The 14,638-nt window shown below is 40.8% G+C and overlaps 1 protein-coding gene across 1 annotated transcript in view; it reads left to right on the top strand.

Moving 5' to 3' along the window:
* The window catches only part of LOC107269297, a 39,977-nt gene extending 26,330 nt beyond the window's left edge, over positions 1-13,647 (top strand). Inside the window, exons 7-12 of the mRNA XM_025086587.1 lie at positions 7-5,042; positions 7,214-8,005; positions 8,228-8,802; positions 8,921-9,469; positions 9,563-11,887; positions 11,974-13,647. Coding sequence (XP_024942355.1) covers positions 7-5,042; positions 7,214-8,005; positions 8,228-8,802; positions 8,921-9,469; positions 9,563-11,887; positions 11,974-12,164 — 9,468 coding nt within the window. The 3' untranslated portion in view covers positions 12,165-13,647. The remainder of the gene's footprint in view (positions 1-6; positions 5,043-7,213; positions 8,006-8,227; positions 8,803-8,920; positions 9,470-9,562; positions 11,888-11,973) is intronic.
* Positions 13,648-14,638: the final 991 nt, after the last annotated feature.

Raw genomic sequence — 14,638 nt, 5'->3', positions numbered from 1 at the left:
GGGGAGGCGGAGGGGGAGGAGGAGCACGAGAGGGAGGGTGAGGAGGAACAGCACGAATCGGATCGAAGGCCACTGGTAGCCGTCCAATCTATCAATAAGGGAAAAGTGTCGAAATTAGCAATTTCGCCGATTCCTTCGGAATCGAGCCGAACTCAGCCGAAGGCTACTCAGGCTCCGCAATTATCAAAGATATCGAACAATTTTCTTCCTACACCAACAACAGCACCACCTACCGTCAGATCGTTTTATCCGACCCCGAGGCCCTCAGCTCCCACTAAGCCGCAGCAACGGTCAAACTCTAATGATGTTACTCAACATATTCATCTGCCACCACCACCCCCGATTCCTCATCTGAAGCCTCATCAAATCACCATTAACTTACCGCCGCCTGATATTCAGAGAATCGTACAGAATCCTTCGCCGCTGCTTCCTTCGCAGTCGAGAGTGATCGTTACGGCTAAGGCAAGTGTCAGTGACGAGTCCGGGCGACCTTTGAACTCCACCCAGTTTGTTACACTCCCGCTACCGACCATCCCAGCCAGTTACGACGATTACAAAGAGGGCGACGAGTCCTTCGACCCTTTTTATAAGGACGTGCCGAAGATCAGGAATGCGAGGAGAGTCCACGAGCATCTCGGCTCTTATATTCTTGACAAGACTCATTCGAGAGATAAAAGATCCGTTGCAAAAGAACAGGATAACGATGAAAATTATGAGGATTACAAAGATGCAGGTGAAGGGTCGCGCGATCCGGTGACAAATATTTTCGATGACGACGATTCGGTGGATGATGCCTTTTTCGATGACACTGAGGAGATCACGGATATCGGAAGCATTAAAAAGAATCTCCAGAAATTCAAGGCTATTCTTCTTGGAGAACGTATCGATGATTCAAGGGAATTGCCCGTGACTGATTTTCCGATAAGTCAATCAGAACGAACGGTAATTCGTAGTGAAGCGAAACCCAGCAAAATTCCCGACTCCGATGCGACCAACCAAACTGATACGATGCACGTCGAACAAGAACACGTAACGAACGAAGGAACTTTGCACAAATTGAAAAATGAAGAAAGTTCGAAAAAAATAAATGTAAATTTTCAAAACGTGAAACAGGCCGACAAATCTGTTTCTGTTAGCAAAGTATCGGATGCTGAGGAACACGTTGAGATTAAAACGTTCTTAAACAGGAAGGAATCGGACGGAGATGAATATGTTGAGCCGAAATCTCTTGTCGACAGTTCCGATACCGTTCGATATAAGTCAAATTTGAATAGTAAAGAATCCGACGAGGAGGAATACGTCGAGACTAAATCAATTTTAAATAGCAAAGAATCCGACGCTGAGGAAGGTGTCGAGGACAAAGCAATGAAAAAAGGTGAGAGTCCCGACGGCGCTGAATATAAATTAACACCGAGCACCGAGGAATCGGATGCTGAGGAGCACATTGGAGCCAAATCAGCTAAGAACAGCAAAGAGTCCGACGCCGAGGAATATGTTGATCCAAAATCAGAAAAGAACATCGAACGAACTACGGAGACTATAGAGTCAACGCCGGGCACCGGAGAATCTGATGCTGAAGAAGGTAATGAGCCAAAGTTTTCTTTGAAGAACAAAGAAACTACTACAGAAAAACGCAACGGCTCAAAGTCCTCATCAAACAGCAAAGAATCTGATGCTGAGAAGCAGATTGAAAGAAAATCTACTCTGAACACTAAAGAGTCCGATGCCGATGAGTACATTGAACGCGAAGAGGTTGGCCCAGATAAAAAATTGACTACCGAGGAACATATCGAGATGAAGTCAGTGCTTAGCAGTAAAGAATCGGATGCGGAGGAATATATAGAAGCGAAATCTATTCTTAATAGCAGGGAGTCGGATGCCGTAGTATATGTTAAATCGAAGTCTGCAACTGAAGTTGGGAAAATTGATCGAAAAGTTAATGACGAGGGTGCGCCTCCATCCAAGGGCACAGAATCACCTGAAGAATCAAAGGCAAAGGAAACTCTTGAAGTGGATTCTGTCTCAAATGCTGAGCTACTCGATGCGACTAAAATAGATAAATCGAAATTCCACGGAAACTTGAATATATCGGATAGCGCCAAAAACGTTGTCGCCAAGTCTGCCCTGAATACTGAAAACGTGAGCACCGAGAGATACGCTGAGCCAAGGCCTGTCTCGACTATCAAGGACTCGGATGCTGAGGATAAGGAGATTAAATCAGCTGACGTTTCGGAATCTTCAAAGTTAACAGAGACTGTTGAGAATACCAACGACGGAAGGGATGAGTCAAGGTCCAGCGTGAGATTGGCTGATCCTGAATCAAGAAACAATGGCGAACTGGAACCACAGGAAGAATCCAACAAGGAAGAGGTTGCTCAAACCGAAAAGTCGAAAACCATGTCGATCGCCGAAGAATCTCCTGTCGAACGGGAAGAAAAATCTAATTCTAAATATGCTGAAACGACAGCGCAGAAATCGAGGAAGAATAAGGCTGCGGATGAACGTTCCTCCACGACGGATCAACCAAGAACAGGGGCGCCACGCTTACGTCCGCCGAAGCTGAGATTTCCATCTTCATTTACGTCGAATGCGGCTAAGAGAACCGAGAGTGCCAGAGACAATCAACGAAAACCAGAAAGAAATGGCGCAAGGCCCAATGGACCTAGGGGCACGACGAGGCCGCCTTTATCCTTGGAATCCGAGTCCGAGGAGCAGATTGATAGTCAAATATTCGAGGAACCAGAATCCAGGACGTCGAAGGAAGTCGACACGAGAGAAGTGGGTGCACTGGGTGGGTCCAAGGATTCCAAGAACAATTTGGGCAAAGGCGTCGCTGGAGTCGAGGACAAACGAGCCCATCGTCCGGAAAGCGCTAAAGAACCCGCGAAGGACTCGAGCGTCTTAGACTCGGAGAATCAGTCGAAGGAGGAAATATCGGTGGAAAAGGAAAAGAGCACGGAAAGAGATATTTCCATCGAAGAAGATGTCCTGCCGTCCAATGAGGAAGAATACACGTCCGATGAGAACACGTCGAACGTCCAATCGGATTACGAAGGATCGCAGCAGTACTCTGATGAATATTCCGAAGAAAAGTCGCTCGAATCTCCGAACAAGATTGACTCGCTCGAAAGTCATAAAGAACCAAGGAGAGATAAAAGTTTGAAATTTGAGAAGGAAAATGATTCTTCGTCCCGGGAAAAGTCTTCACGGAGACAGGACAAAAGTAAAAAGTTTGCGAAGAGCCGGAAGGAATCCGAGGAGGAAGAGGAGGAAGAGGAGGGACAGGAGGAGGGGGAGGACTACACGTCGCAAGAAACTCTCCCGGATAAATTCAGCGGCGAAATCGAACCTGTGGATAGAAGTGCGGAGTATCCTGACTCGAGGGAAGAGTCCTTCACCGAATCACAAGAACTTGATTCCGAGGACGATTACAAAGGCTCCCAGAGTCGCGAATACGTTGGATCGGAGGAGCCTTTGAATTCTCAAGAGGGAACTTCGAGTGCAGTTGAAAAATCTTTGGAGGAGGATGCGCCAATATCGTCGACCGAGGTGGAAGACACCAAGGGTGTCCTCAAATTTACGGATGAGTTACCCAGAACTGATAAGAAGGACGACAACGCTGATAAAGCCAATACCACTTCGGATGAGGATGGTACGGTGGTACAGGACTACGTTGACGATAATTACGAGCCAGCCCTTTACAAGGAGCAGAATAAGAAAAAATCAACGTCGATGCAGGATCAGCTGAAGAAGGAGGATCAGGAAATGGGAGACGAGAACCGAGAAAAGTCAAAGGATCGAGATATTTTGGATAAATCGGAGGAGGATGCTAAGGAGCACTCGGATGAAATTGAGGATCGATCGAAGGGAGATAAACCGGAAGAAATAATAGGACCCACGTCTAGTACGACAACTACGACTACGACAACAACAACAACCACAACCACAACCACAACGACAGTGCGACCAACCTCTCCAAAATTATTTAGACCATTCATGGCGAGAAAAAATTACAATTATATTCCTCCGTCGACAACGGCAAATCCTGTCGTGATAAAACCCACATTTGGTCTGTATAATCCGAAACCTGCAAAACGTATAAAAAGTTATAACGAAATCGCACCAAAACCGATTATACGAAAACATCCGCTTTTGGCAAGAAAAGCCGCAGCTGTGAATAGCAACACGCAGAAAAGTGACGTGGTTCAAAAGAGAATCGACGAGTTTGAAAATTCTTCGGAAATAATTTTCGTCTCAACAGAAGTAACCGGCAGCGAGGAGAATGCTCTGGAACCCGTAAAATCTCAAGTCCCGGAATCGAATGAAGCGAGACGGTCCAACATTACCAGCGACAAAGTGTCCTCCGAGGATGCATCCTTGCAGAGAAGCAAGGACGAGATGAATCCTAGTGTAAGTGAAACAAATGTTCCTATTTCCTCGAACGAAAAGTCGCCTTCGGAATTTCAAATAGCAACTAGCAGTCCATATCCGCTATCGAGAGTCGCGACCATGGCGAATGGCCCAACTACTTCCAATCCTCTAGATGACACTTTAGCTAATAACAATGAGTCCACTGCGCAAGTCAGTAAGGCTGGTGACTCGAATAGCAGTACGGTTACCGAAAATCTTCCAGAAAATACGTCGTTATTTTCGAAAGAGGCTATGACTCTCTCGTCGATTGCGACTCTAGAGCCATCTGTTACGAGCCTGCCTGAGCATAATGCTACGACTACACCATCGGATGAGCGACCGGAAATGCACGAGACCTATGAGAAATCGAAGACAAATAAGCCTCTAGCGGAATCCACAACAACTAAGACGACTATCCGAAACCAGTCGCCTTTTAACTGTTTGGAAAAGGAAATGTATCGATTCTATGGCGACCCGAGGGACTGTCGACTATTTCACTATTGCTCGCCAGGATTCACTTCGAGGCAAGTTCTCGACTTTCGGTTTGTCTGCGAGGAAGGCACTGTCTTCGACGAAGCGAGTCAGAATTGTCGACACGACACTGAAGACTCAAAGTGCATCAAAAGGATTTGGTAGAGATCAAATCCCAGAGGTGGCGGAACGGCCTGGAAGGTCATTCAAGGACAACGTGGACGTCCTACATACGCACATCAACGCACTGACACTGCAATGAACTTCCGGTACATTTTGCATTCGGCACGATTTCCGTCCCGACGATACGCACGTCACTACGTTGGCTTTGGTAATTCGTGAATCCTAGGACTTTAGTGTATTTATAATATGTAAGGCCCCAGTCGTGGGCGCGTACTCCTAAGTATTGCCATAACATTGTATACGTGTATATGCGACGTTTGGATTCACACTTATTAAAGTTAACGAGCCTGAGCAATGGCGGAAAAAATGTCCTGTCGTCAGGACGGGGATTCGAAGGACTTTCTATGACAATTCGAGGATGGCGGATTTACGGCGATGCTCTCTGGTACTAACGCATCCTAGAGGATTAGACGATATTGCCTGTACAGGTAGATTCTATTATTCTTTCGCTACGGTTATGAACAGATTGCTTTTTTAAGAATGTCTCGAAGTAAGTGCCAATAGATATTTATACGGTCTGCATGATTTTAAACGTATGGACATGGAAAATACTATGGATCGAAAGGTGAAGATGGTAAACATTGTTGAAGACAGTGGTATATTTGTATAATTTACGGCTAATGAAATAGATTGTGCAGATGCGAAGATATAAGTCGTCAAATTAGGGAATTTGATATATTTGAGATATGATTAAGATTTGCTTTAACTCCTGAAAACCATGGTGAACTTTTATATTTGTATGAAAAATAATAAGATAATGATAAGGGATCGAATTACAAATAAAATTACCAATACTCTACATAATATCACTTGAATCTCATACACATACTATGTCTGCATAATATATTATACACTGCTCGTGATTTTGCCTGCTTGATAAAGATTGTTTGCGATTCGAGTATGGATTGTTCGCACAGTCTCGCTCTAAGCTGCTGAGAACCTTTCTATGTGTAATCTATAGGCGATTGATACATTCTTAAGAAAAAAAAAGGAAATCTGTTCTAACCATTTAGCGAATGGTATCTGCGAATGTAAGATTATCACTCATCCGCGACTTGTCGATTATGTATATACGACACTATTAAAATATATTTTTGATATACGAGAGTATATCGGTCTATTTTTTAAGAAACTGTACTATGTCAATATTCACGATGTATATTATGATGCAGTAAATATAAAGAGTATTCATTTACCTTCAGCCACACAGAAAGACATTCCTTCGATTCTTATACAGTTTTCGATTTTCAGCATTTTCTTGTACCGAGGGAAAGATGTGTCATGGTACGTTTTCGATTGATAAATTTTCCTAGAGTAATTAAATGTGGTACAAAGCTGCACTTGCATGGAACTACACTTTAAACATGGTGTAAAAAAATTATCAATCGAAAACGCTATTAATCTTCTACAATAAGCTTTTGAAAAAGCATTTTGCAAACGATTGAACATCTTGGAAGGAAAAAATTGATTTTCACCGAATTAGAATGTTCGACTACCAGATGTCCCTGGCTGTGAGGAATTTGAAATGTCTCTAAAAAGTAGAATGTACTTCTCTGATGACCACTAGATGTCTCAGATTTTGTCGCGTGGTGCATTAATCGGGCTGAAGTTAGCCATACAACTTCAATTAAAACATTTATAAAAATCGTTTGGTAGTCGTTTGGTAGTGATTGGTAGTCTAATTCAAACATTAGGAGGTCAATCGTTTGATTATAATAATTAAAAAACTAAATAAGGCCCAGTAAAAAATCGATTTCTTGAATTTTCAAGCGATTGAAAATCAATCTAAAATTTAGATATTTTAATGGCAATGAATCGATCTTGAAAAAAAATCAATCTGAACCGTGAAATCCTCAGGTCCGTTCATGCAAGCGGTGTTACATGTTCCAGAGTACTATAGGTGTGTTCAAAAATGAGCCGACAGGGCATAGAGCATCATGGCGTCTCTGTTTATTGCATGCATTTAATCGAGACACAACGTGCTCTTAGCGCTCTCGGCTCATTTTTGAACACACCTATAGTGCTTCGGCGCACGTGAAAACGATTGCACGAACGGACCTCTAGTGTGCCTCGCGTCTAAACGCGGTAAGGTTACGGTGACTCGGTGAGTGTGCTGTTTTACAAACATGAGGAGGTTACCTTTTTGAAATAATATGTGGGATATAGGGAACCGGGGCATTATCGTGTTGATAAGTGTGCTGAGTGGGTGTGTGCTCCTTTACAATCTTTGGGGACCGTTTGTCGCTCTCACTATCGCTTTAATTTTGGTGACTTACGCGTGCTATTCTCTTCTCGTAAACGATAGCATTCTATCGCCCCATGCGTTACTGGCGTTCGAGTACCTCATCGAAGTTGCCCGCGAACTCAACGAAAACTTGAAGAACGCTGCCCGACATATTTTGAAGAACTTCCGAGAATACTCTAAAAACATCAAAACTCTCTACCAAAGCCGAATCATTTCGAAAATGAGTAGCCAACGAAGAAGCACGTATCAACTTAGTAATGATTCTTCCTCTGAGCCCAAGAACTCCTCTAGGTTTAACCTAACTGGTCAACTTAGTCCTATTCCACGGATGAACTATCGTGACATGGACAATGGCATCGAGAATAACTTCTATGTGAATACTCACAGTCGTTCTTATGCTGAATCCTCAGTCAATAAGCATACATCTACTCCTTTAGTCTCGTGGAGAAAAGATAGTCCAAGAAATGGAGGTGTTGGATTCTTCACACCATCCCGGTCTTCCCGGCAAAAAAATTTACCTATACAAGCACACAATCATACTTTGTTTCGTGGTGAAGACACTGTCTTCAGCCCCAATGGTTCACCTTGGGGCACAAGTATTAGTCCAAAAATGGAACAAAATACTAATGTTGTAAAAACTGTCCAAACTGTTGCTGGACCTCTACTTGCTTCCACAAGATTCAATATCGATCCCAAGTAAGTGTTACTGTAACCTTGCCTTAATCTTGTCTAACGTATCGTAATAATTTAAAATGATGATTGTCTTTTATCTCTTATCTCTTATCTTATACAAAAGATTGATTGAGATTTAGATGTTCATATCGAATATAACTCTTAATTATTGTGCCAGCTTCCCATATGAATAATTGTTTGAAGTACACAATATTAATGGGTGTCTTTCTTTTGTTATTGAAACAGAATTTATTCAGATGTAACATCACCAGGATTAAGTACTCGTTTGACAAAGTATGCTATGGAAGCTAACAGTAAATTGACTCATCAATCCCAGTATGGACCAGGCCAGTTTCCAAAGGTCAATCTCAATTCAAGCCCAGTACCTCTAATAAATACAAAATCTCCAAAACTTAAGACACCAGTTACAGTACGAATTGCACCACCTGATGCAACTAAGTATTCGCCTCCTGAACGTCAAAAAATTCTAAGTGACGCTTATCACGTTGAAAGCAAGCCTTCTCCAAGTGTCGTTCAGGTTCTTCGAGATATATCCTTAAAAAGACATGCATCTAGAGAAGAAATTTCAGATCTGATAAAGAAACAACGAACCGAAAATATATTCAAAGATAATCTAGAAAATTTGGAAGAATTAACACAAAAGAGAACAAGGGATGACTCATCGAAATCAGAGGATGATGTCTCACCACAGAGCAGATCATTGAGACCATCAAAACGGACAAAAACACCATCTTGCTATGATGTCTTGAATTCTTTAAGCTCCAGCATTCATACATCTTCAGGAGTTAAAAGAAAAGCTAGTAAGTATTGTAGGATCTAACACTTTCAGTACAAATACTATCATATCGCTTTTTAATTAATTCTACAGTTTCCTCCAATGTTCAAAAAATTTACATAATATTTTTATTCCCATTATAGTGGATATCTCACGAAGTGGAACACCAGATTTTGAAAAGCATTTTAAAGCAACGGAGAGTGTTCAAAAAAGCACTGTTCCAATATTGCCACAGATTCAAACGAGTACTGCAAAATTACAAAATCGTGTTTACAATCACAAATATTTACCAAGTAAAGATATAATTAATTTACATAAAAATTTGGAAGATCAGCAGCAAACGCAAGGAATTTTAAAAGGCTCCTGTGGCAGAGAGATCACGTCCAACCAAGGTCTACAAACTGTTGTCCAAGTTCATTCAGGCACATCTGACGTAGAGAAAGCAGAGTCGATTACAAGAAAGAACGCAGAACAAGTGAACAAATCTGTAAGTCTGACAGATAAACTGTTCATGAGGCCTGAACCGGAAAAAAATGAAAAATTGAAAAGCTTGATACAAGAACAAGGACACATCAAGGCCAAGTTCACTAGTGAAGATGCAGAAGAAATAAAGAAGGAGGATATTATAAACATGAGACAAACAAGTATGCGCGCCAGATTGCAAAGTATGTTTGATGCGATATCTGGCAAAGGTAAATATATTTATATATCTACGATCTTATCTTAGCGAAGAATTATCTGATTCATAATTTTATTTTTAATTATTTGTTAATATTCCATTACAGCTGCCAATAAAATCAATCCGGACGTCGTTATACAAGCCGAAGAAATCAATACTACAACTACAACGGTCACTACATCTGCACTTACAACTACAACTGCATCTACACCTTCGGCTGTAGATTCACCAACACCTGCGGTCTTAGCCTCTCTCAATTCTTCAACATCAACTACAAACGTCAACACATCTCCTATCGCAACATCGGCCATCGCGCCTGCTATATTAAAATCCCAGCCGAAATCTGTTAAGCATGTTACGTTCAGCTTACCCAGCATAGAATTATCTCAGGGATCTGGTAATACTCCACCGATTGTGGCGGCACCGGTAGCTATGGTCGAAAAACCTCTCACAAAATTTGAAGAATCGAAATTACAAATCACTACAGCTGCGACGGCACCAGCATCGATTGATACCACAAGCAGTACCATTTTGAATTTCGCTGCGACCTCTAGTAACACCACTGCACCATCTTTTAATTTTAACGCAGCTTCCTCGAGCACCACGCCTGCCTCGTCAAACGCCGCATCGAAGTTTGGCACTTCAAGTGCAACCTACGTTAATTCTCTAGCCTCAACTGCAATATCATCAGCTACAGTATCATCTAATGTTTTTGGAACTTCGAATATCGCACCAAGTCCTACAGTTATTCCTTCAAGTTCTGTGTCAACTACAATAAACAGCAGCGAAACATCAACCGCTGGAAATACTATTCAACTGTCAACAGTAACAAATATGTCACAAGCTACACCGATGTTCGATTATGGTGCGAAGACTATGTCTAATGTAATGAAGACCAGCTCACAACATAAAACACCAGTATCAAGCAGCACGATTCTCCTTGGAGGAACGTCGAACGCTGGATCGATCGTTTCATCCTTTGGAAGTATTAGTACGACTACGCAGAATTCTCCAGCATTTGGAAGTAACAATACCACTGCGCAGAGTGCACCTGCTTTTGGAACCGTTTCCTCAACTTTACAGAATACTCGCCCTTTTGAAAATATCCTTACGCATCCATCGAGTACTCCAGCGTTCGGGAATACTTCAGTTACAGAGAGTGTTCCCACGTGTAAAAGCACTCTTGCAAACACACAAAATGACCCGACATTTGTGAATACGAGCGTCACTTCGGGCTTTGCATTTCCCTCCAGTAGCACTACGCCAGGCACTGCTGTTCCAAGCTTTGGAAACACAGCGAATACGACTTCCTCTGGTTTTGGAATCTCAACTACAACTGCATGCTTCACCTTCGGACAGCCATCCGCAACAACGGGAACTCACTCTGGATTTTCATTTGGTACTGGTACCACAAGTACAGCAGCTACTAGCTCAAGTACTTCCGCGATATTTGGATCTGCAACAACTAACGCGACTCCAGCATTTAGAATGCCTCCTACGACGAGTTCTCCATCTTTTGGTATAATACCTGCACCGCCAGTATTGAGTAGTGCTACTAGCTCTTCTCTCTTCGGCACCGGTAATACTCAGCCAGCATACGCCAGTACATCCAATGCGTTTAGTACACTAAAAACAACATCTCTACCGGCTTTCGGATCAACCACAAGTGCACCTACATTTGGAACTGCTGCGACTACTGCGCCCAGTCCATTCAGTGCTGGCAATACCAATTCGAATGCTACAACCACACCAACGCCAAGCTTCAGCAGTGGTACCGGCGTTTTTGGACAAATCAAGTCACCACCAGCATTCGGTGCTCCTACTCCTGTTTTTGGAAATACTACGACTCCTCCGTTTAATTCACGACTACCTTTTGCTGCTGCCTTTGGACCAACCAGTTCAACCGCTACAACAGTTCCACCGACTTTTGGTACAACTAATTCAACAGCACCAGCTTTTGGTGTGCAGAGTCCAGGAACATCCGCTTTGGGAAGTCAAACATCTACGACGCTACCATTCGGTTCCACCAACTCCGTTTTTGGAACTTCAACGGCAACACCTCCTGCATTTGGAACAAATATCAATACCACTGCTGCGTTTGGTCAAACAACAAGCACGGCCTTCGGAACTCAAAGTACAACCAGTCCAGTTTTTGGCACGACGAATAATAACGTGCCAGGTTTTGGAGGAAATGTGGCGTCACCGTTCGGTAGCCAAACTACAACATCGGCCTTTGGAAATTCAACTTCATCAACTCCAACATTTGGAGCTCCTGCGAATACCAACACTCCCAGTGGCGCATTTAGCTTTGGGGGAAACCAGAATCCACCGCAGCAAAATTCATCATTTTCCTTTGGTGGAACAAGTACCACGAGTAATAGTGCCAGCGGTTCTGCGCCTTTCCAGTTTGGAGCAACGAGCACTAAACCTGGTAGGTTCGGTTATTACATTATGAATTATATTATTATCGTTACGTCTCTCTTATATGCTTTTACCTAATTCCAAAATTTCTTATAGCTGGATTCAATTTTAACTCACCATCGTCCACACCCGTGACCAAATTCGACGCGTCAGCAACTCCATCTTTCAGTGCACCAACGCCTGGTGCTAATGCGTTTAGTACTCCCAACACTGGAGGAATGTTCAACATAGGAGCTGGTTCCACTGCACCGAGATCAAGAAGTAGTCGACAAAGAAGACAAAGATGATGGAGAATGTAAATTTTATTTTTGGTTATTCATACATCTTTACGGATTGGGAGAAATGGTGTTTCCTTTTCTAATTATTTCCCCTAAATTCGATTCAAGGTCGATCGATGAATTTGCGAATACGGATTCGATTCATTGTTTTAATATCGATGACGGTAATCGAGTGAGCTGCTTGCTTTTGTAAAAATGATGAGTATGGTGACTAGAAATGAGTTACTGATAATTATTCATTGTAAAACTAGTAATACGGATATTTATGCAGTCGTGAAGATTTCCTCTGGGTGATCGTGCGAAGCACCATCCGTTCTCCTTATCTCCTTTCGTATATTTCATTTTTCATATGCAGCATGTCTTTTAAAGACCCTTTTACGATTCATATGAATTCACGACATACTGAACTAATCGATTGACTTTCGACCATTGCGAAAAGGTGGCAATTGCCGAATGACTTTTCATGTCACTTTTTTCCACGTTAAATGAAAGAAATCGAATTCCAGGTGAATAAAAAAGTATTCATAAACGGGTATGATGCTCATCGCGGGTACCAAATTGCAAATATGTGGATCAACATTATTCATCACGATCGTGTCAAAGGGTCTCATAATCTTTTCTAAATATCCATCTTTTTTCTTATCGTTTTTTTAAATTGTTCTCACTTTTGTAAAATCAACTTTGCGAAATTATAGCAATGTATCATATTTCACTGTAAAAGCCTCATACATTTTTATGAACGAAGCATAAATAACTTTGTATAAAAATTAAGTGTAGTGTTGGTGCAAGTACATAGGCTGCAAAAGGCAGCAAAAAGTTTTCAGTTTCAATTGTGTTTTACTTTTGAGTAAAGGAATCTTCTCCAATTTTATCCTTTCCTTCTCCATCAATCTTGCTATTGCGCTTATTAAAATCCCAATGAATATCTGGGACTTTACCGCCTAATAAAACATATTTTCAAATGGAAAAATTTCCTTCATTTCCTGTACATCATGAGGTCATCTACACTTTAAGTAACTAAATGGGTAATATATACATATTGAAGACAATTACAAGATTTTGTATTAATATGCGTGTGTTAAGAAGAAGTTGCGATTTACTGCAAATATTAATGAGGCTATATAAATATACATTTCAAAGAAAAATATAGTTTCGATCAATATGAAAAGAACGGCAGAACATATAGCTAAAAATCATGAATTTTTAACAGCGGAATTATAAGTTAACGCATAATCGTAAAAATCGCACGTGTGTAATTGGATCCTATGCGTCTAGTGACTGTATAATTTATATCATAGTATATTAGTAGATACAACATCCACCAAAAGGGTAGAATCTGCAATTCAGATATAATATTATATTAGTACAGTGTTAGGATACTGTGCGATTAATAAATAAATTCAAATTCATTTGTATTGAGTATATATAACTAAGAATTCAGAGTTTTAATATTTTGTAACAAGGTGATTAATAATATATTATTAAAAACATATTATAAGGAAGAGTAATAAACCATATTCTCATATTATACAACCTTGTGGAAACGTAGTCATATAAAGGTATAGCATAATCTGAATGCAGGATATCATTTGTCGTGCACCCCCTATTGATTCAATAGATTCTATTGGTAGCAAACATTCACGTGTATAACTGATAGTTTATGCTCTCACCATCTCCATGTGATCACAATGTGCACGGACTTTGCGATTTAATGAACTCATTATACATATTAGACGTTTTCTAAAACATTTGAATAATGATCTTCAAAAGCTTATTGATTTTATTAGTCTGAACAGGTGTAGGCGTATAACGAATATTTTCAGGAATGTTACGGGATATATTTGTCCGACTACTTACAATTAAATAAGATTCGGCGAAAGTAGTGGCCTTGCATCTTCATTTTTATGGAAAAAAAATGAGTTGTTGGTAGAATCAGTGACTTATTGCACGTGAGATACTTTCAAATATGTCCTTGCATTTTTGTCTTTAAAATTGATAAACGTGTAAGTTTCGTTGGAATCATATAAACATACGACTGCGTCAAGTTCCATTTTAAATTTATTTACAGTTTTTTTTTTTAAATGTGAATCATTCATTTTAGATTCTTTTTGTTTATATGAGCTTTTTAGTTTTTACAATAGAAGTAATATTTCTTTCAAATAAATTTTTTCTATTGGCGTAAGTACACGAATCTACAAATATAAATCTTTTCAGACTAAACTTCCTTTGCCATGTATTTATGAAAACTGTAGTATTTCTTATTGGTCAAGTACTATACGTTTGACTAGCATTAAAACCTGTCTTAGTTTTTTAAATTACGTACTACAAAAAAACTATTGACGCAAGTATATAAATTTCGATAATTCACATAGCAATACAGAAGTAAGTTCTGCCGAAATTACGTGATGCATCATCGAATTATATGGACGCGTGATATTTGTCACGTTTCTTGAGGTTAAGTCTGGACATGAGAAAAATTCCAT

This window comes from Cephus cinctus, unplaced genomic scaffold (assembly GCF_000341935.2).
Source record: "Cephus cinctus unplaced genomic scaffold, Ccin1 Ccin1_scaffold0629, whole genome shotgun sequence".
NCBI lineage: Eukaryota > Metazoa > Arthropoda > Insecta > Hymenoptera > Cephidae > Cephus > Cephus cinctus.
This window is presented reverse-complemented; position numbering and strand designations above follow the sequence as displayed.